General features: G+C 42.4%; 1 protein-coding gene across 1 annotated transcript in view; it reads left to right on the plus strand.

Moving 5' to 3' along the window:
* LOC115201039 (src kinase-associated phosphoprotein 1) overlaps positions 1-24,256 on the plus strand; it is a 49,311-nt gene that overhangs the window by 19,704 nt on the left and 5,351 nt on the right. Inside the window, exons 5-11 of the mRNA XM_029764255.1 lie at positions 6,595-6,675; positions 6,788-6,871; positions 6,992-7,116; positions 7,242-7,305; positions 8,114-8,350; positions 11,148-11,201; positions 11,499-11,608. Of these exons, the coding sequence (XP_029620115.1) occupies positions 6,595-6,675; positions 6,788-6,871; positions 6,992-7,116; positions 7,242-7,305; positions 8,114-8,350; positions 11,148-11,201; positions 11,499-11,608 (755 nt within the window). The remainder of the gene's footprint in view (positions 1-6,594; positions 6,676-6,787; positions 6,872-6,991; positions 7,117-7,241; positions 7,306-8,113; positions 8,351-11,147; positions 11,202-11,498; positions 11,609-24,256) is intronic.

Here is a 24,256-nt window from a genome sequence, read left to right on the forward strand (position 1 = left end):
TTGGTCTAAATAGAAGGTCATCCTTTCCATGTTGGTGAAAAAAAACCTCTTGTTTATTTGCTATTTATTTTATGTGGAACAATGTACAATATTTTCCACCAGTTTTAGCCCTTGTTTCTCTTCAAATAAAATGTATCGGTACATTAGAATGGCTAATAATGATCAATATTTTCCCACAAATTGACGAATCACTGAGGTTTTCATTAGACAGATGACATAATCAAGGAAACACTAAAGTTCTAGACATTTCCCCCCATGTTGGCTGGCTGATAAATCTTCATTTAGATTTGTATGTAAACAAAAAAAAGAGATTATTTTATATTGCATGTCTTATACTCAATCAATTTTGCTACAATAGCCTCTATCAAAACAGACAATTATTATCTTATCCAAAATGGCTTTAATTGTACTTTTTAGATGATCAATTATACATTCATCCCAGGTTTAGCTTACTTCGAATTTTTTGCTGCTATTTCTCAGTTCCCACAATGTTAGCACAAAACAATTGTACTTTGCTTCCTGATGTAAATGAGGCAACTGCCAATATGTATGCCATCTGAATCCCTATTTTAGTTTTTATTCCCACTCTATACCGACCTAGATTTATACATTTTCATCCAAAACTCCCTCATTGGTTTGCTGTTGTATTCAGTGTTTTATCACAGATAGACAAACTTTCCTGTGGGCTGTGCTCCGCCATTGTTGGTATTTGTATCCCGACTGTAGTTTTTCCAAGTGTCAGTGAGGTGGCTGAAAGCCATACCCTGTGATTAGAGGATAATTGTATCTGCAGTTAAGCATTTGAATAGTGGTTGTAAATCTATGAGAGGGAATTTAGGGCGATGTAGAGTCACTCCTTATGGATGCCCAGGGGGAACCCGATGTCACTTAAGATTGCTCCCTCTGTCCCTGAACACTGGCACAGGGAATGGGAAAGCAGCAGAGCCTGGCAGGACTGACACAATATTTTTCTCCTGCGCAGAGGCACAGAAAGGCAAGCGATCTGCTCCCTCTCATAGCCATTGGCCTACACAGAGGCTAATATTTGACCTCTCGTTGCTATCACAATACCGATACATACCATACTGTACATTCTATTTCCATAAATAAAACATGAACCTCTACTCATGTAATGTATGCTTTTGCTCAGAAGCGTACATTACAAGATTGATTCTATATGCTCTGCGTATCGATGAGTAAAATCCTAATCAGATCAGTGGCTGGACTTGGGTGGCAGGGAGGACATTTGGCCTTTAACCTCAGAGCCTCTGTCTCTCTCCTACTCCCCCGTGACGGTGGCTTTGTGGAGGGATACACACCCAGGGAAGAAGGAGGCTCTCCTACTGTAATGAGGAGAAATGTCTCCATTTAGCCTGGGCTGTGTGCAGATGGAGTGCTGGGCAGGGTGAGGGTGCACTGAGTGGATCCTTTTTCCTAATTAAGGACAGTGTCGGAGGGGGTCACACTGTCGCTCTGTCTTCCAAAGCAGCATTCCTCCCTCTCACTCCGTCCCCCAGGCCTGGGGGGGGGGCACCCTCTGCCTTCTGGTTCACCTCATCACCAGGGTTCACACGGAGGTCAGGTCTTGGCCCTGTTTTATCTCTACTCCGACTCAATGCAGTATCTTTCTCAGCAAAAGACACAGGAAAGAGGCTAGTGCTAGGGATCCAAGGACTACTGAGGAGAAACAATATGGTTCCTATCCTAATCCTCTCCCGGTAAGAGGTATGTCATCAATTCACCTGCTCTACTGACCCAGCTGACCCAGCTTGAACAGTTCCAGGACACAACCATTTTGGCTCACCTAAAACTGATTAGGAGAATGTCCACTCCTGGATCGGATGGTTAGCAGCCCTCCAGGTAACGATGAGTAATTTAACCCAGGTAATGTTGACACCTACCCAGGGTAGTTCCACATTGAGCAGCACCCTGCACACCACGCAGGCCACCTTGAGATTTTTATGTTACTCAATGTAAATCACTGACAGCCTCTTTACACCATTTATTGTTTTTATAACATATTTGTTGCGTTATGGCAATATAGATATAATATCATGTGTTCGTCCTCCCAACTACCATTTGCCTTCATTATGATTCACTCTCTAGCCAGCCTCGGTTGACTTGCAGCATAACTAAAGTGGATTTTAATGGGAGAATACATTAACTCCTTCTGGTCATTATCGCATAAATCAAGAGATTTTTGTTGGATCAACTGCTGAGCTCGTAACACCATGCTGAGACTAAGGGTGAATAACCAAATGAGAGAGAGTGGCCATGACACTGCTATGGCAGCTCACATGCATCATATATCACTTTGGTTTAAGGGTTAACATGGGGTTTTTGTAGGTGTATATCTGTTTAATTAATAACAATATAAATGATATGAATGACACTAATTTAAACAGGAAAGAATGAAAATAAAGGAGATGCATAGCGCTGAATAATTAACAATGCAATTTACGATTGATAGAAGAACAGCTTCCATCTTGAATTTGGAAGAAGCCTTCAATAGATGGTGCTCTTCAGTTTAGGGAAAATATCATCTCATTGCTTCTTTATGTGTCTGTGTTTTAAGAAACATCCCAATTGAAACAAATTGGATTCTGTATGGTTTGTGTGAATATACATGTTTTTAATAAATATTTTCACATTTTGGCTCAAACCAAGAGTAGACACATTGCTATAGCTGTCGATAAGTATTTTCATAAGACTAGGTATTGCTTACTCTCAACCAATCAGAATTTGTTATACAGAGGGGTGGGCTAAAAATATGTCAGGGGAGTAGGATTTCTGAATGTACAGTATGTGAACTTTAAGGTTACACTGCTACCCTGTGATACAACCCTGGACCAATCAAGAATCATTCTAAATCCCCAGCCCCTTAATTGTTGGTGAATTTTGTCCTCAAGCTGTAAAAGCAATTCCTTGACCGTTGCGATATATTTGAAATCCAGTATGAAACACATCCCTGGTTTAAACCACGAGGCCTGGTCAAGGAGCTCCCTTTGAGGGTGAGAAGCCATTGTTCTGTTGTTTACTGATTCAAGCAAATCTAACCGTCCCTTTTTGTTGACTTTATATCTCCTCAACTATTAACTGGGAAAGACCTTTGAAAAGGGAAGGAAGTAGATGGATGAGGGGATTAAAAGGTGCCATGACAGGGAAGCAGGCCTGGAACAGAGCACTGGATGGATGAGGCGACTGGGCTTTTGTTATGATAAATAAGGTTCTCTTTTTAACCAAATAGTCAAATGGTCTGTAGCAGCGTAGCGCTAGCTGCCGTATTTTTAGTGACACGAGTCGGTCGCCCACAAAGCAGGTTGATATGTGAGCGGGGTAGTGTCATGAGGTGTCTCGGACCGCACTCTGAGCTGACCACCTTTTCTGTCAGTAGAACCTGCGAGGTACAGCGGCCAGTGCAGCGTTTATATGTCACACACGCACAGGATGGGATTATAACGTGTTCCTTATACGGCATGAAGTTCAGATATGACTTTGATTCCGTTGCACTCTGGACCAGGATCATTTGCATACAGTAAAACAACGGGGGCAGATAGCCGCTGACATTTTGGCTAGGGGAGCTCTACCAGTGCAGTCTAGAGGCTATCAGCTCTGTCTCTTCCTCTCTCGTGTTTTGGATTTTGTAATAAATTGAGAGAGACGCTCCTCTCCGCTGAACGTTGGGGGGTTTCATCTACTTTGTTTGGACAAGAAGACTCAGTTGTGGCGCAGTGTGTTTGGTTTTGTTCGTTGAAAGTCAAGGTCTGGTTCAAAGGGGATGGATTCCAGGCCTCTTTCTCTGTCATCAGTGGTCCGAATTGAATTAAAGGTCACCCAGACTAGTATAAATGGGCTTTAAATAACTCCTGCAACCCAAACCAAAGGGGGCCACCTGTTCCCCCATCCTCCCTCCTTGGTAACTAGGCTCAAGCCTGATGACAGGTTAATTGAAAAGTGGTTAGGATTGAGCTTTGTTTTGTCATGTATGTTCAGGAGGACAGGCACTTTGGTTGAATTCCATTCAACTGTGGAATCCTAGATGGAGTCGTAAAGAGAGACAAATAATGGCCATTTAAAGTCAAAATGAAGATGTAGTGGATGTTTAAATCAAATTCAATTGTATTTGTCACATGCTTCATAAACAACGTGTAGACTAACAGTGAAATGCTTACAGGTCCGTTTACAACATTGCAGAGTTAAAGATTTAAAAAAATATATATAAATAGTGACATGAGGAATGAATACATATTGAATAACGAATAACAATTACGAGTAAAAAATAACATGGCTCTATACAGGGAGTACCAGTACCGAGTCGATGTACAGGGGTACAAGATCATTTTAGGTAGTTCTGTACATATAAGGAAGGGGTAAAGTGATTACTTCTGTAGTATTACTTTAGTGCTGTGTTGCAAACAGGATTCACATTTGTGAATATCTTGATTCTGTACAGGCTTCCTTCTTTCCACTGTCATTTAGGTTAGTATTGTGGAGTAACTACAATGTTGTTAATCCATCCTCAGTTTTATCCTATCACAGCCTTTTAAAATCTGTAACTGTTTTAAAGTCACCATTGGCCTCATGGTGAAATCCCTCCGGGGTTTCATTCCTCTCCGGCAACTGAGTTAGGAAGGACGCCTGTATCTTTGTGGTGACTGGGTGTATTGATACACCATCCAAAGTGTAATTAAGAACTTCACCACGTTCAAAGGGATATTCAATGTCTGCTTTTTACATTTTTACCCATCTACCAATAGGTGCCCTTCTTTGCGAGGCATTCGAAAACCTCCCTGGTCTTTGTGGTTGAATCGGTGTTTAAAATTCCCTGCTCAACTGAGGGACCTTACAGATAATTGTATCATGTTAAACATTATTGTTGCAACACTGTCCATGCAACTTATGTGACTTGTTAAGCACATTTTTACTTCTGAACTTATTTAGGTTTGCCATAAAAAAGGGTTTGAATACTTATTGACTCAATCAGTTTCAGCTTTACATTTTTAATTCATTTGTAGAAATGTCAAACATAATTCCACTTTGACATGGGTTATTGTGTGTAGGCCAGTGACAAAAATCTCAATTTAATCCGTTTTAAATTTAGGCTGTAACACAACAAAATGTGGAAAAAGTCAAGGGTTGTGAATACTTTCTGAAGGCACTGTATGTGTGAGTGTGTGGGTAGAGTCTAGTGTGTGCGGAGAGTCAGTGCAAGACAGTTAGTGCAAAGAAGGGTCAATGCAGGGAGTCCGGTTAGCCATTTGATTAGCTATTTAGCAGTCTTGTTTAGCAGTCTTATGGCTTGGGATTAGAAGCTGTTCAAGGTCCTGTTGGTTCCAGACTTGGTGCACTGGTACCGGCTTGCCGTGCGGTAGCAGAGAGAACAGTCTATGGCTTGGTTGGATGGAGTCTTTGGCCCCAGTGATATACTCACCTCCCTCTGTAGTGCCTTGCAATCAGGTGCCTTGCAGTGGTCGTACCAAGTGGTGATGCAGCCAGTCAATATGCTCTCAATGGTGCAGCTGTAGAACCTTTTGAAGATCTGAGGGCCCATGCCAAATCTTTTCAGCCTCCTGAGGGGGGCGCTGTCGTGCCCTCTTCACAAATGTGTGGGTGTGTGTGGACCCTGTTAATTCCGAGGAACTTGAAGCTCTCGACCCGCTCCACTACAGCCCCATCGATGTGGATGGGGGCGTGCTCGCCCTTCTGTTTCCTGTAGTCCACTATCAGCTTGCTGACGTTGAGGGAGAGGTTGTTGTGCTGGCACCACACTGCCAGGTCTCTGACCTCCTCCCTGTAGGCTGCCTCATCGTCGTTGGTAATCTGTCCTACCACTGTCATGTCATCAGCAAACTTGATGGCTTTGGAATAGTGCGCTGCAACGCAGTCATGCGTGAACAGGGAGTACAGGAGGGGACGAAGCACACACTCCTGAGGGGCCCTGGTGTTGATGGTCAGCGTGGCGGATGTGTTGTTGCCTACCCTCACCGCCTGGGGGCGGCCCATCAGGATGTCCAGGATCCAGTTGCAGAGGGAGGTGTCAGGTTTCAGGGTCATGAGCTTGCCCTGATTTTATACTGCGACATGTGTAACATAGTGCGGCTCTCTGTACCACATCTGTTAGATGTCAGTTAATAGCACACACCTAAAGGCCTCTGAGGTGCAGAGTCACTGTATGACTGAAGCCCCAGACCAGGAGGGAGTTATACAGAGACCCTTTCTGTTCATTCCCCACTGCATTGTTGGTTAAAGGGCTTGTACGTAAGCATTTCACTGTTGTATTCGGAGCATGTGACAAATAGTTTCATTTGATTTTGCAGTGGGAGCAGATGTACTGTATCTGCTGCATCGCTAATCTGCAGCACCAAAATTGTTCTGTCATCTCAGTACATTTACCGAAGTGCTGTAAATGTATTGATCCCAGTTTCCCCTAAGCTAGCAGTGGGGTATTTGATCCAGGGACAGCTGGCAGTGTGGCCTGTTGCTGCTTCCTGGGTATGAGAGAACCATCTTCAACATGGAGTCCATGACAAATACAATAATGGAACAACATTTTTCTGTCATCTTATATGTATCCTACTTTGTGATCTTCTACAGACTTTGAGGAGATCCAAATGGTGGCAGCCCAGGATCTCAGTAACATCTTGAAACAAGGCTACCTGGAGAAGAAACGACGGGGTACTAAGATTATGGAGTTGATTATTATGGAAATATGGAATGTTGAGTGCTCATTTAAAGATGTGTGGGAAGAATGACATTATTTGTTATTTTCATTACGTTTTCCATTTAGATCACAGCTTCTTCAGCTTAGAATGGCAAAAGCGATGGTGTGTCCTCAATAACACAATATTCTACTACTTTGGGAGCGACAAGGGTTGGTTTGATCCCTTACATAACACTAAGACATACAATTTACCCATGTAGTTATTTATGCATGGAACTCATACATGTGAACATTTTGGTGAGGAGATTGAGTTGACACTTCTTCCTTCAGACAAGCAGCAGAAGGGTTCCTTCTATATCAATGGCTACAGTGCAGAGCTGGTGGCCAACCTACGTAAAGACTCCAAGAAGAATGCCTGCTTTGAGCTGAGTGCCCCTGACCGACGCTCCTTCCAGGTGGGTGTACAGTACAATAACAATACAACTGACTCCTAAACAATGGGATTGAATGACGGTGATGTTTCATAGCATACCAGTCTGACCTAATGATCATACTTTATGATGGTGTCTATCGTCCCCAGTTCACTGCTAGCAGTCCGCGAGAGGCCAGGGAATGGGTGGACCATATCAACTTTGTCCTGAAAGGTATGTCAACATAGTTCGAAAGCGATTTTCAAAGACGCAGTAGTAGAAAATGATATAGTGAGGATTGCGTACGTTTTCTTGTCCTCTGTTAGATTGGTGTTGCCTCGCTGCCTTTTTGCCTGAAAGGGCAGAAAACAAAACCATTTTATATCCATTCCCAAATATATCCAGCCCCAAAACGACCAATCAGACGCCTTCCAAACCTCCTCATCCGCTACGTCACAAGGCATTCATGTCATATGTCGCCCCCCCCCCCCCTGCCCCAATAATTTCCTCCTTACGGGAAATTGATTGGTAGTTGTTCTGGTTATCTTCTAGCGGCATTGATTTCTGCCTGGCCTATGGTGTATCACAGAGGACCTGATACCCTGTGTTGCAGTGCCCAGTCGTCAGCAATCACAGCGCTGCTCCATCTGCGAGAGGCGAGCTGCACCGGCTGCTCTTAAATGGTCTGATTTGCGGGATGTAACAGACACCCCATCATTTGTCTTGTCCTCTTTTACTACTAAACAAGATCCAGATAGACATGGAGTTCGAGGCGAAGATTTTGATCTCTGTTGCTTGCTCTGGATTTTTGCTGGGTGGATTTTTTTCTCCCTTTTTCCCGCCAGCTGTTCATCAAAGGAGCCCACTAATGTCCAATAGAATGACTAGATGTTTCACAGATATCTTTTAAAATATAATCAAATGGGGAAGTCAGTGGATGCCATCTTCAACTCTAGGCCATTTTGGATACTCAATTGGTTATAGCTCATGCTGTGAGTGAGTGAGTGCTCATTATTTTATGCCATGTCTGCGTCCCATGCAGATTTGAGTTCCAGCTTCATCCCCTTTGATGACGATGAGGAAGAGGAAGAGGAGGAGGAGACCTATGATGACATTGAGGGGGTGACCGGGGCGGCCAGCCCTCCCCCTCGTCCCACCCCCGTCCTGCCCCAGCAGGCCAAAGCCTCTCTCAGTAGCCAGGAGGAATGGAGGCCCAAGCAGGGGGGGCAAGAGGGGGAGGAGGAAGAAGAGGAGGATGATATCTACGAGGTGCTCCCAGGTATGAGAACACACACATTCTCATTACCCCTCAGAGATACATCACTATCACTGTAAGTCAAAGACTAATTACGCATTATAAATCATTTTATCTTAATAAGAGTGTCAGAGGTCTGGTTGCTGTTACAGAGGAAATACAGGACTGTTCCACAAGCAGGCGGGTGGCTAAAGGGATCCTGAGAACGACCAAAGGGGGCGAATTCTCAGTGTCATTATCCATCACTCCATTTAAGATACATCAAGATTCTGTTTCCCCTTTGCCGAAATCATTGGTTGGAGAGATATGTGTCTTGCCTTTTCACCATAGAAAGCCATCTGGGACGGGTACAGACCCTGACCACAGATGGTGTATCGAATGTCTTTTTCTTTCACTTTCTCACTCTATCACCTATCAATCTCTCTCTCCCTCTTTGATCGCTCTCAGATGTTCTTAAAAGGCACTGGACGTAGTACATTGATTCCAAACCTTGTTCTTTTCACATATTTATTTTACAGAAAGATATTTTCCTATTATTATAATTATTGTAACAAGTTAACTTTTTAATGGGTAACCATGGCTATTAAGTTGGTGCAGTAGGTGTATTGGTCAGTGGTGTGCGTGTGCGTACACATGTGCATCTTTGTGTGTGTGTCTTTTCCCTGCTGTTACTGGAAGCAGAGGGCAGGTTGCTCTGGAGGGTGTATAGGGTTGCTGGCTGGTGGCTTTACTGTCAGACTGACAGCGTGACGATGGATGTGGGAGACAGAGAGCAGGGATATCACTGTCACCTCTCAGACCACGAGGTGCCACGCCCGTAATCCATGTCACATCTACCTCTATAAGGCTAAGGAGGTTGAGAAATGTCCCCTTTAGATATTTGGTTCATGTGATTCAAAATGAACAGTAGCATATGTTAAAAGTTTAAAACTCTGTTGTTCATTGAAATGTGGTAAAGTGCACATCCCTGCTTGTCTGGGCGATTGATTAGCACTGTTAAAACGTAAGGTGCCCTATTGGCTGCGTGTAGGCAAGGCCGGCCGGCTCAATAGGCAGGATTAGGCGGCCTCCTACGGCGCCAGCATTTTCTGAGCTAAACTGACCAAGACGCACCTCCAACAACAACACATAAAACATCACATATTTCTGCCCAAAAACAATGACAATTTCTTCCAACCAGTGGTATATGGGCTTTTTAGGTGAGCGCTGATGACACCCTGTGATAAGCAGTGCCCATGTTGTCAAAGGCAGGGCCGCAAAATATTTGTATTGTCCATTCCCAGCGCACCTCTCCAGAGTGTTATTGGAGAGACGCATCGCTGTGGCACTCCACCAACGTTCTGTAAAATAAATGATCTAGCATAAATCATGTAGCCGATATAGGATATAGCAGATATAGGATATGGTAGAAAGAGTATGTGGCCTTTTCCGAAGCCTACAGGCTGGAGATAAAATGTATGACAATGTAATGAGACGGACACTTTTTACATCATGCAGGTTTCTCCGATCAAATTGCCAAACCTAAATGGCGCTCAAGCTAATAATAAATGCACTGTCATGTTAACAAACAACATATCCTAACAAGAGGACAGGTCAAAGTAAAATGGACAATATCGAATGGACAATCACTACTGTTGTCCAGGAGTTTCACCCTGTTGTTATGATCAGTGATTTCAAGTTTGTATCCTTACATTTTTGACATGTTGATCATAGCGAAAAATAAAATACTTCTGCATTTCCCGCTGTGTAAACAAATTGCAAATAGGTTCACGATAACTCCTGATAAAGTCGGGTAGCTGATATTCAGTGCTTAAATAGCCAAATTGATTAGTCACAGGAATCAGGACTAATAAAGCCAATGCAATGGCCTGTTTTACAAATGGTGGGCATTCATAAAATTCCATTGCGGGCCGACATTGTAGGCTACACCCTATTAAGCACGAGATGACGTCTTTTGGTCGTCTTTTTTTGGTCCTGTCCGGACGTCTTTTTTTGTGTTTTACAAGTGGTAGGTTTACTACATAGATGGGCATTCATAAAATTCAATTTCAGGCAGCACTGTAGGCTACACCTCCATAAGCACGGACCGTCGCCGACGATGTCTTTTTTTGGTGCAGTCCGGACTGGCCTTGATTTCCACATCAAAGAACATTGGTTTGTGGTCCGGTCCGGACCAAATCTGAACCAATGATAGACGTCTATGTTTGGTTCAGATTTTGTCCGGTCTGGACCAGTCTTGATTTGGCCTAAACATAGACGTCTATAAATTACTTACTTTCAACTTTCATTCAGAACCAAAAATTTGCCTGATTTTTTTAATATCCGGAAAATACATATTTTTTACGTCAGGAAAATACTTGTTTTCAACATCCGGAAAATAAGTATTTTCCACTTTCATTCAGAACCAAAAATGAACCTGATTTCAACGTCTGGAAACACGTATTTTTCAACGTCCGGAAAAGATGCCTTTTCAAAGTCCTGGAAAATATTTATTTTAAACATACGGAAAATACCTTTTCACCTTTCATTCAGAACTTAACTTCTACGTCTGGAAAATACGTATTTTTGATATCTTTTCAACGTAATTTTGCTTACTGTGACTATTCTAGTTTTGCGTGAGGGCGGCATTTTTTGGTCTCGCCTGGGGTGGCAGAACGGCAAGGATATGCCCTGGTGTAAAGTATGTAGTCGTGTCCAGGGCCAAGGGAGGTGGTGGGAAGACAGGTGGGACCCACATCTCCACAATACAGAAAGTGCATTATCTTTTTCAGGAAAGGTCTTGGAATTTCTCACCTCTTTTTGTTTTCATTCCATTTTCCAGACGATGACTTTCCAGAACCCATTGAGGAGATCAGTGAGAAGAGCACAAAACCAGGTCTGAACCCCAAAGAGCATGCATTGACCAGCAAAATATGAAAGTTAAAAAAATGAATGTATAAATGTTGGATACCCTTTCAACAGTCTGTATCAACTTTTCATCTTCCACAAAGTCCTCTTTGTCAGCCTTTGTCAGCTGTTTATGTTAATACAAGATAGATGAGGGTATGAAGGAAATGACATATCAGCAAGCTGCTGTTCTAGAGAGGAGGTGTGTAGGAGTGACTTCTATAGAGTTAAAGATAGGGGTATTACTGACATATTTTAGGTAACAGCATTGTGTGTTTTTCCTTAGTCTGGTCCATGGACTATGCCAACTACTACCAGGGCTTGTGGGACTGTGAGGCAGACGAGCCTGATGAGCTGGCCTTCCAGAGAGGTGACCTCATCTATATCGTCAGTAAGGTCAGCATCAACAACGCCAGTCAAAGTTCCTTCATACATTTTCATCAACATGCTACATATAGTATGTTCTATTCTAATTCTATTCTATTCTGATCTTTTCAAAATAACGCCTCTTTGTAACACTTATTTAACTCCAACCCATCCATTGTCTATTCCCAAGGCCGGGGGGGGGGGGGGCGAATGCCCATCAGATGTTCAGTAATGGGAGTGTGGTTCATTACTGAGTCTGTATCATGTGGGTTAATTGAGAGAGCAGCCATGCGAAACCCCGCTGTGTTCAACACAAATTGCAGGTAAAGCATCCCGCATCTCAGTTTTTTCCCCTCGATCTATTTCCCTGTGTTTTATGGCAATTGTGTAGTAACATGCAGTCTATCTACTTGTTACAGCCACTCTAGTGGAAATCAATGTGTTGTAATTTGGCCACCGCCGCCCACTAAGCTTTTCAGGACCTTGTTCGCAGATTGACGCTATTTTGGAAGGCTTGGATTTGTGTGTCATATATCCTGTTTTTACAGTATGTACAAGTGGTATTTTATAGGAAGAGTTAAGAATCATTTTTAAGTTGAACACAGTGGTCTCCTCGGTATCAGATAAAGGAGCATGTGTCTGTGTGTACTAGTTTATAAGGGAATGTCAAAACAACCCCACTCCATTTTTCATAGAAGCATAATAATGCCACCTGCTCTGAATCTGTTGGAGGCGGATCAAGAAGACGTTACCAGCCTTCAAGTGTTTTAGGATTTCTACAGTATTACCTTTCAGTGTAGGTGTTGGCTTACCTACCTTTCACTGTAACAGACCAACTGTTAGTGGCTGTAGCTGTACCATCTGGTACACGGCTATAATGATACAGATGACTGGTTTTGTCAAGCCCATAGACTACAACAGAGCATTCTAACGGTCCCGTAACGGATTGAAAGTGAGGGCCTCATTGTAATTCATTTAGAGGTGACTCCTTCCTGTCTGTTTCTGAATGGAAGCCTTTGGTTTAGTGTGACACTAGTCCACCCGTGTCCCCACTCACACTCATAACCTTGTACCACATTTTCCTCATGAATTACATGAATTACATGATTAGGACCCTACGTGGCTATGTTTGTTTTAACGAGCCTTAGGGCAATCCCTGTTCCCTCTCTGGTGCGTCAGTAGAGCAGTCGATTTAGTTTAACAGGGGTTTCCTGGGAATCCTGACCTCTACGAATGAAATACAGGCCCTTGGCTGCAACTTAAGCCTAGCTCTAACTGGGGAACACAGACATAAAATGGCCATAATAAAAACTAAGGCCCATAAATTCTCATGAACAGAGGCTTGGGGTGTTGGGGGGGAGGCTGGGTGTATGGGCTCTATGTCAACACTGCCCATAATTACAAAGTAATAAGGACACGCTCTAAGTGCTAAATCAATGGTGCTAACAAACTGTTATTTTTAAGGCCGAGGCTACAGATACTGAGTTTTCCCTCACGTCCCGCCCGCCCCTCCGGAAACCTCTTTCTTAAAGCTTAAGATCCGGATCACATTCTGCGCATGTGTTATTTTATGCACACATTCGTTTTTCTAACTTAGCTGCTGCTCACCCTCCCCCGCCCTTCCCGTTTCGCTCTTTACTCACCCTCTTCTGAACCATGAAGATGTAGCCTATGTCTCTACCTCCTATTTCTGAACAGGTGAATCAAAAACCCTGCGGTGATTAGAACGAACATTCCAAAACATATATATATTATGAAGGCTCCAGCTGAATGTTCTAGGCAGCTGAGAGTGTATTCAGACCGGTAAAAAAGTGTTTTGCATCACCCTGTGCCATAGTTATACCATACAGTGCATTCGGAAAGTATAAAGACCCCTTGAATATTTCCACATGTTGTTACATTACAGCCTTATTTTAAAATAGATTCAATTGTTTTAAAAAAGAAACTGAAATATAACATTTACATAAGTATTCAGACCCTTTAATTCAGTACTTTATTGAAGCATCTTTGGCAGCAATTACAGCCTTGAGTCTTCTTGGGTATGACACTACAAGCTTGGCACATCTGTATTTGGGGAGTTTCTCCCATTTTTCTCTGTAGATCCTGTCAAGCTCTGTCAGGTTGGATGGGGAGCGTCGCTGCACAACTATTCTTAGGTCTCTCTAGAGATGTTCGATCGGGTTCAAGTCCGGGCTCTGGCTGGGCCACTCAAGGACATTCAGAGAGTTGTCTCGAAGCCACTCCTATGTTGTCTTGGCTGTGTGCTTAGGGTCATTGCCTAGTTAAATAAAGGTTAAATAAAAAAAATAAGTATAAAAAATTGTCTTCGCCCCAGTCTGAGGTCTTGAGCGCTCTGGAGCAGGTTTTCATCAAAGATCTCTCTGTATTTTTACTGTTCATCTTTCCCTCGATCCTGACTAGTCTCCCAGTCCCTGCTGCTGAAAAACATCCCCACAGCATGATGCTGCCACCACGCTTCACCGTAGGGATGGTGCCGGGTTTCCTCCAGGTGTGATGCTTGACATTCAGCATTCCAACATTTTCATTTTGTTCTACCTTTTTTTCAATTTACATTTCTTTGTATACAGTTGAAGTCGGAAGTTTACATATTCTTAGGTATGAGTCATTAAAACTCGTTTTTCAACCACTCCACAAATTTCTTGTTAACAAACTATAGTTTTGGCAAGTTGGTTAGGACATCTACTTTGTGCATGACACAAGTAATTTTTCCAACAATTGTTTACAGACAGATTATTTCACTTATAATTCACTGTATCACAATTCCAGTGGGTCAGAAGTTTACATACACTAAATTGAACGTGCCTTTAAACAGCTTGGAAAATTCCAGAAATTATTTCATGTCTTTAGAAGCTTCTGATAGGCTAATTGACATCATTTGAGTCAATTGGAGGTGTACCTGTGGATGTATTTCAAGGCCTACCTTCAAACTCAGTGCCTCTTTGTAGACCTCCACAAGTCTGGTTCATCATTGGGAGCAATTTCCAAACGCCTGTACCACGTTCATCTGTACAAACAATAGTACACAAGTATAAACACCATGGGACCACGCAGCTGTCATACCGCTCAGGAAGGAGACTTGTTCTGAATCCTAGAGATGAACGTACTTTGGTGCGAAAATTGCAAATCAATCCCAGAACAACAGCAAAGGATCTTGCGAAGATTCTGGAGGAAACAGGTACAAAAGTATCTATATCCACAGTAAAACGAGTCCCATATCGACATAACCTGAAAGGCCACTCAGCAAGGAAGAAGCCACTGGTCCAAAACCGCCATGACAAAGCCAGACTACGGTTTGCAACTGCACATGGGGACAAAGATTGTACTTTTTGGAGAAATGTCCTCTGGTCTGATGAAACAAAAATAGAACTGTTTTGCCATAATGACCATCATTATGTTTGGAGGAAAAAGGGGGAGGCATGCAAGCCGAAGAACACCATCCCAACCGTGAAGCACGGGGGTGGCAGCATCATGTTGCGGGGGTGCTTTGCTGCAGGAGGGACTGGTGCACTTCACAAAATAGATGGCATCATGAGAAGGGAAATTATGTGGATATATTGAAGCAACATCTCAAGACATCAGTCAGGAAGTTAAAGCTTGGTCACAAATGGGTCTTCCAAATGGACAATGACCCCAAGCATACTTCAAAGTTGTGGCAAAATGGCTTAAGGACAACAAAATCAAGGTATTGGAGTGGCCTTCAAAAAGCCCTGACCTCAATCCAATAGAACATTTGTGGGAAGAACTGAAAAAGCGTGTGCAAGCAAGGAGGCCTACAAACATGACTCAGTTACACCAGCTCTGTCAGGAGGAATGGGCCAAAATTCACCCAACTTATTGTGGGATGCTTGTGGAAGACTACCAGAAACGTTTGACCCAAGATAAACAATTTAAAGGCAATGTTACCAAATACTAATTGAGTGTATGTAAACTTCTGACCCACTGGGAATGTGATGAAAGAAATGAAAGCTGAAATAAATCATTCTTTCTACTATTATTCTGACATTTCTCATTCTTAAAATAAAGTGGTGATCCTAACTGACCTAAGACAGGGAATTTTTACTAGGATTAAATGTCAGGAATTGTGAAAAACTGTGATTAAATGTAGATGGCTAAGGTGTATGTAAACTTCCAACTTCAACTGTACATCCATAAAAAATATTTTTACTGGCTGAGGAATGCTGCCTGCCTCTCTCTCATCCAGACTCCTGACCCCTGCACGTTCATTACTATGGGATAGTTGGAAATCGATTTGAATACGACGGTTTATACAAATGTAATGGTCTGGGTGAAGCTGGTGCAGAGGAGTCAGGCGCAGGACAGCAGAGATGAGTAATAAAAGTAACTTTACTCAAAAATCACCAAATACATGTAGATATACCAAGCCCACACAAATGGACCGAAATACATAAAACAAACACGCACATTAACCATGGGGAAAACAGAGGGTTAAATAAAGAACATGTAATTGTGGGAATTGAAACCAGGTGTGTAAAACAAAGACAAAACAAATGGAAAATGAAAAGTGGATCGGTGATGGCTAGAAGGCCGGTGACGCCGAACGCCGCCTGAACAAGGAGAGGGACCAACTTCGGCGGAAGTCGTGACAATCAATCTCTGCAGTTGAAAACTAAATGTTAATCTAGAAGAAATGTGAGCTGTCTAGATGCTTTTTAAAGTGGAGATCAAGTTTATAACTTCCTTGCCTGGGCTGATGAGACAGTGGACTGCACAGTCAGATGGAACAGAGTAAATAGGCATTTTAACGTCATAGATTTAGCCAGTGGTAACTTGTGGAATAGACACCGGCTGGAATGTGGTTTATCCAATCAGCATTCAGGATTAGACCTACCCATTGTATAAATGCTGATATCGTGGCAAGTAAATATTTTACAGAAAATACATGATCAAAATGTTGGAACGAACTTTGTTGTCAGTATTGCAAACATAAGCATGACACAAACAGGCAGTCTTAATGATTTCATGAAAAACATGAACTCGCTAGACTGCGTGTTTGTGTTGTGCTTATGTTTGCAATACCGACAACAATGTTTGTACGAACATTTTGATAATGTATTTTACATGTCAAATATGTAAATAGCTGCATGTAGCCTCCTCCCATCCTGTAAAAAGAACATGAAATCGCGCTTATGCTTACTGAGGCATGGAATCCAATAGTTTGAACAATTTTGTGTACAACATGAAGTTTGTAGGCTACACCAGTGACCAGACAAAGGCGATCAAGGAGGGGGGTTTGGCGGCAGTGGAGCACTCAGCACAGCAGCTACGTAGGCAGCAGTGGGCAATCAGCTACAACAACAAAAAAATCATGCACACTGGCAGAAATATCAACCAAAAAATTCTAGGCACGTTGGAATACTGTGATTTGATTGACTGCCTGAGTGTAGACCAGGCTAAGGGCTGGCCACAGGCACGGTGTCGTATGGCTGTGAACTGAGTAGTACATGACGATTATACAAAGAGCCCCCATCAATCATTATTGATCTAGCGAGATATTACTGTAAAGAGGAGCATTTTTACAGTATTTGTGTTTTTTTTTTTTATTGGATAGGTTTTTTACTGTGTTTGTATATAAATGGGGAATTGTGTGTGTGCGTGCGTGCGTGTGCGTGCGTGTGTGTGTATGACATTTTAGAGCATGGCATGTTTTTAGCTGTTATAGATTCTTCTGATAAACATTATCATACTAATATCATACCATTTTACTCTCTACCATTTCTATATTTTTTGGATATACTACTATCCTACGTATGCATACGGAAATGATAACTTTTTCGAGTTCTTATTTTCAGAACTGACAGGTTAGGACTATGTATTGCACATATACAATCTCTAGTGAAAGTCGATACACCCTTTCTTCACATTTTCCCATTATAGCTGTGAATCATTTTGCATAGGATTCTACCAACAACTCTTAGGGCAACATTTATCCACTGTTTTTGCCAAAATTGCTTGAGCTCAGTAAATTTGGTTGGGAGTCATTGATGGACAGCAATATTGAAACCTTGTCTCTGATTTTTAAGCAAATTTAAGTCAAGATTGAGACATTTAACACCTTTTGGTGTGTCTTTGGCATATACAATTGTGTAATTGTTTGCCTCTAACTTTTTATTAGTGTTTACTCTATTTATGTTTGTTTTGATCCTGACAAACTCCCGTGTCCCTGCCAGTGACAAACATACCCGTAAAATAATTCTGCCATCACAATACTTGAAAATACAGAGGGATTCACACTGTTGTATTGGATTTGACCCAAGCCTGTAGTTTTTAATTTAGGCCAAAAATATAATTTCTTTGCAAACAAAATTGATTATGGAGTGGATTTTTTAACACAGGCTTCATTCTTATCGTGGTAGCAGCAACATGTCATGCTTTTCACCGGCAGAGACTGGGGAGTTTGTCGGGATCAAAATAAATATGAACGGAGCAGTCCAGATAAAAAGTTAGAGAAAACCCTGCCTCAGTATTCTGAATACCTAACCCTGGGATAGAGTTTTATTTTTCAGTGGGACAATTACACTGATTTCAATGCCAAAAGACACACCAGAATGGCTTCCCAATGGGCGTTGAGTGTTCCTGAATGGTCCAGTCTCAGTCCTGACTTAAATCTGCTAGAAAATCAGGTATAAGGTTTGAATATTGCTGTCCATCAATGACTCCTTACCAGTTTTTTTGGAAGTCAGACCAGTGGTGCTGACATGGCTCGTTACAGCTCCTTTGAAGCCTTTGGAGATGCAGAGAAGATGAAGGATACCCGGCCCTTACATGATAAGGCCTTTGTTCATCAGACAGTTGTATAAGTTTCTGTCACAAGGAGTTTCCTGGTTCAGTGTTGGTCAAGTCTCTCCAGGGTCCCTCCTCCAAGGAGTTCCTGAAGATGTTTGAGTTCCTCACCTTCCAGATGCCCACCTCCAAAGTGGAGGATGAGGTCCCGGGGATTCTCAAAGACTAGGGATATCCATTTGCACTCTCTAAAAGTGCCATGTTCTCTGTGGGAGCTCCACATACCTGGCCACAGGTGTTAGGGGCTCTGACCTGGCTCACTGATACTTGTAAGATATTTTGCTGAATGAGCAAACAACAGGATAAACTAATCTACGTTTTTTATGATGGCAGCATGGAGATTGAGGATGGTGTTGACTTCAATAAGCTCTTTCTAGACTACACTGCTGAAACTGACCACAGGTTTATGCAAGGAGCAGACACATTTGAAGAGGAGGACAAATAATGCCTTGCTTATTTAAAGAAACTGTACAATGTGGACGAAGCTCTTCTGTTGACCATGGAGAGGTACAGAATCCTGTGTGATAAGGTTGAGCGGCTGGAGAAAGAAAGTCAAACGGACAGATTTAAAGTCTTAACGATTGGAGAAAGTGAAATGTACGTGGACCTGCAGAAGCTTCAGAGCTTTCGCAGTGAACTGACATCATTCAAAGCCAACCGCCTCAGGACTGTCTGAGGAGGTGGAAGTATCGGGTCTGCAGGTGATGACCCTGAAATAGGAGCAATTGAGGGTCCAATGCGTCCTGTCCATCCAGAAGTTCACCCCAGCAAATATCGAGAGGATCAACTGGGAGAAGTGTGGACTGTAGCAGACCATCAACAGCCTGACCAAAAACCTGGAGCAGGCTGAGCAGCGCATGTGGAAAGACGAGATCTCTCTGGCCAAGGAGACAGCTGAAGTGAAGGTAGCTGTGTACCACAAGCTGGCCTGTAAATGTTATCAGGACCACAACAGAATACAAACCATCGACTATGGTCCAATACAGAACACAGATTCAAAATCCACTTAGGAAAATGCTAAATGATGTGGAAGAAGAGTGTATTCGCAGGGTGGACGAGCAGCTTGAACACCCCATGCAGGAGATGGCCGGTGAAAATCAGAAGTTGGCTGCTGAGATTGAGGATGCGGAGAATCACCAAAAGCCGCTGGAGAAGAAGGTGACCTTGGGATATGACGAGGCCGTGGAGAAGATGAAAGCTGCAAAGCAACAGTACGAGATTGTTCTGTAAGAAACCAAAAAGGACAACCTAGTCAGTGTGCTCACCACGACTGTCAACCACCTGTCTGTCCATTGTGGAGAAATTCATGGACGACCAATAGTGGCTCGAGTCTATAGGCAAGCCCTTCAGGAGGACGAGACGGACCTCCTGAAGCTAAAAGGAAATTATGGAGAGCTTCATTGCTAAAGCCAACAAGTGCTGTGCTGAAGAGTGATTTTAACCTTACCCTGTGTTAATATTCATGCGGTGTAAATAAATAATATATCATTTTTTTGTGGGGAAAATCGATTTTTAAATGTCATTGTAAAGGTCAGCAAAATGTGAAGACTTTAAAGGGTGTGTAGACTTTCACTAGGCACTGCATATTATGAATTTCCTGATTAAAATGTCTGAAATTAGTAAATGCTATCTTTTTTTTTGCTCCCAAAATGTCTAAAATGAGTAAATGCTATCTTTGCTCTCCTAACATCTGTATTACTTATATTCACTCCTAAGCATGGTTCTCACTAATCCGTCGGGTTGTCCTGCATTCCAGGACTGTAATTTATGTAGCCGGAATCAAAAGACATGGCTCCACAGGTTAGCAGCCACATTCTGATATTCCCAGAGGCACTCATCTGGAATGGTGGAATGGAGTGGGAGAGATTTACGATGTCAACCCATCTAGTCTTCTTTAAACTCTTGCTAACATGTCCATCTCTTAGATTGAGAGAGAGAGAGAGAGAACCAGAAAGAGAGAGAGCGAGAACCAGAGACAGAGAACCAGTCCAGAAGTTGGTTGTGACACAACTCCAGACAGTGCTGTTCCATGCATGTCTCCAGAACATTGACACTAGTGACACCTAGTGGCTGACCTCTGTGCGTTTCTGTCTCAGCCAATAACTGAGTAATTAATACTGAGAGTGTTTAATGGTTGACAGCACACACACTCTGAGACTGATTTACACTAGTAGGCTATATCTCCCTCTTAAATTAACATGAAGTTTACCCTAAGTAAATAACTATGAGTAATGTTTAAGTTTGCAGTGAGGAGAAAAAACAAACAATTTAGAATTGATTAATTTAATTAAAAGCCTTTATTCATAAATGCAATCAAAACAGAAATAACTTTGATTATAAACATAGGCACACTCTTTCTCTCTCTCTCTCACACACACACACACAACACCGCTTAATGCTTCAGGCATTCTAAATGAGTGTCACTAAAGGAAAAAAGAACTGGCTCTATGGATACAAGGAACATATTCAACTTGTTGAAGAATGTTATGAAAACATTGTAACCATCTGTACTGTTCAGAGAACTTTCAACATGCACCTTTTTTCCCCTAAGAGTGTATCTAGAACCTAAAAGGGTTCTTCGGCTGTCCCCGTAGGAGAACCCTTTGAAGAACCCTTTTTGGTTCCATGTAGAACCCTTTTGAGTTCCATGTAGAACGCTTTCCAGAGAGAGTTCGACATAGAACCCAAAAGAGTTCTACCTAGAACCAAAAAGGGTTCTCCTTTGGGGACAGCTGAAGAACCCTTTTGGAATGCTTTTTTTCTATGAGTGTAGGCCTACCCTTCCTCCCTCCCACACCCTCTCTCTCTTACTTACTCCCGATCTCACACACACACACAATCATACACACCCCACGCTTGCATATGCAGCCTACCTTGGAAACATCTCTTTGAGTAGCCTATTCCTTTTCAGTTTTTCCTGTGCCATCCAAATATGTACGTAGCCTAGTCAGTGGTCAAGTTATCCGGTTGCTACCAACCGTTTGTTATCAAACCAAAAAACAGCGACCTGCGAGTAGTTTAAAATGGCTCACGAATCCGGAGCAGAAATAAAATAACATATTGGGCCCACTGTAACTCCGGTAATATTGGGCATAACTTTTACATCGGCAATGTAGCTAAAGGTGCAAGCATTTACTGTGTTATGTTCTGCACATAAGAGGTGCGCTTAAAAGGTTCCACGCGTTGAAGAAATGGAGACGTGATTAACGGCGTCAAGAGAAATGATGCTGATAAATGTCACATTCTATATTTTTACATCAAACTGATGTCAATTGATACATTTCTATGTCGGAAGGTAGAACCAAATTATATAAAGATGTGGCTGTAATAACTACATCATTATCCTCCATCAGTCAGCGTGCTTAAATAGGACAAAGTGGAAACTATATATGCTACCATTTGGAATTATAGTGTAATGTGCAATGCGCTGCTGAAATAATTTGGTTGTAATATAACAATATATTCCACTCATTATCTGGATTTCATTGATACACTGTACGCTGATAATTTTAGCTGGGGAAACTGTAGCAGTTGCAGTAATGATGTAAGTCACATAGAAAAGTTGATCTTGTGCAATACATCCCATAATATCTGATCATTTCTTCTACACACAGTGCATTCGAAAAGTATTTTCCACATTTTGTTGCGTTAGTCCTACTCTAAAATTCATTAAATCATTTTTTTCCCCCCTCATCAATCTACACACAATACCCCATAATGACAAAAGCAAAAACAGGTTTAAATTTTTTGGGCTAATTTATAATCAAATGAAATACTGAAATATGACATTGACATAAGTATGCAGACCCTTTACTCAGTACTTTGTTGAAGCACCTTTGCCAGCGATTACAGCCCAAGTTGTTTCGGGTATGACGCTACATGCTTGGCACACCTGTACTTGGGGAGTTTCTCCCATTCTTCTCTGCAGATCCACACAAGCTCTGTCAGGTTGGAAGTGTCGCTGCACAGCTATTTTCAGGTCTCTCCAGAGATGTTCCATCGGGTTCTAGTCCGGGCTCTGGCTGGGCCACTCAAGGACATTCAGAGGCTTGTCCCGAAGCCACTCCTGCATTGCCTTGGCTGTGTGCTTTGGTTCGTTGTCCTGTTGGAAGATGAACCGTCACCCCATTCTGATGTCCTGAGCCCTCTGGATCAGGTTTTCATCAAGGATCTCTCTGTACTTTGCTCTGTTCATCTTTCCGTCAATCCTGACTAGTCTGCGAGTCCCTGCCGCTGACAAACATCCCCACAGCATGATGCAGCCACCACCATGCTTCATGGTAGGGATGGTGCCAGGTCTCATCAGACGTGACGCTTGACATTCAGGCCAAAGAGTTCAATCTTGGTTTCATCAAACCAGAGAATCTTGTTTCTCATGGTCTGAGAGTCCTTTAGGTGCCTTTTGGCAAACTCCAAGTGGGCTGTCATGTGCCTTTTACTGAGGAGTGGCTTCCATCTGGCCACTCTAGCATAAAGGCCTGATTGGTGCAGTGCTGCAGAGATGGTTGTCCTTTTGGAAGGTTCTCCCATCTCTACAGAGGAACTCTGGAGCTCTGTCAGAGTGACCATCGGGTTCTTGGTCACCTCCCTGACCAAGGCCCTTCTTCCCTGATTGCAGTTTGGCCGGGTGGCCAGCCAGCTCTAGAAAGAGTCTTGGTGGTTCCAAACTTCTTCCATTTAAGAATGATGGAGGCCACTGTGTTCTTTGGGGACCTTCAATGCTGCAGAAATGTTTTGGGACCCTTCCCCAGATCTGTGCCTCGACACAATCCTGTCTCGGAGCTCTACAGACAATTCCTTCCACCTCATAGCTTGGTTTTTGCTCTGACATGAACTGTCAACTGTGGGACCTTATATAGACAGGTGTGTGCCTTGACAAATCATGTCCAATCAATTGAATTTACCACAGGTGGACTCCAATCAAGTTGTAGAAACATTTCAAGGATGATCAATGGAAACAGGATCCATAGGATCCTAAGCTCAATTTCAAGTCTCATAGCAAAGTGTCTGAATACTTATGTAAATAAGGTGTTTCTGTTTTTTAGGGGTCTGAATACTTTCCGAATGCACTGTATGTACGTTATAAGGATACTGAAACTGTAAGACTGACATCTTGCTCTAAACCTTACATTGGAACAATTTTTGTATCTTTTTTTATATGATTTGCAGTAAACTTGGAAACATTTTACATACTGGTACATAGGTAAATACTGTATGGAACATTTTATTTAATCTTTATTATTCCTTCTATTCAGCACTTCAAAAAGATCCGTTTTTAAAATTGCATCATGTCTTTTTTGCTATTGGATTACATTTTAGTTAAAACTAAACTGTGAGTTTATTATTATCGGATGTATTGGTGACTAAACTAAATGTTCTCATGGGTGAAAGATGCGTGGAACTCCAATGAATGCTCAATCAAAGGTTCTGAACATAAAAGACAAGGGGCATTACAAGTGTTTGCAGTTGTAATGCCAATGTGATTGAAAAAAAGATGTTGTTTGTATTTAATTGTATTTTCTTAGTATAAATAATATGTTAGTATCTTATTTCCACATAGGGTCATATTCTCATGTCCTCAACTGCCTTAAGTCCATAACAACCCCAGTTGGCCCATTGCCATAGGTCACACCATGTGAATGTGCCCAAAGAAAAGGGAAAGGGAGGAAAAACAATCAGATGGAGATCCCTTTATCTCTTTGTGTGAACCCTTTATCCCCCCCCCCCCTTTATCGCTCCCTTTCTTTGTCACACACCCCTTTTAAAGCTGCTTTTGTGGCTATAGACACCAATACCCTATAGACAGGGCAAGACATCCTATTTACCACCCAAAGTGGTAGGGGGTGAGTCTGGGAT

Source organism: Salmo trutta, chromosome 10 (genome assembly GCF_901001165.1).
Source record: "Salmo trutta chromosome 10, fSalTru1.1, whole genome shotgun sequence".
Classification (NCBI taxonomy): Eukaryota; Metazoa; Chordata; class Actinopteri; order Salmoniformes; family Salmonidae; genus Salmo; species Salmo trutta.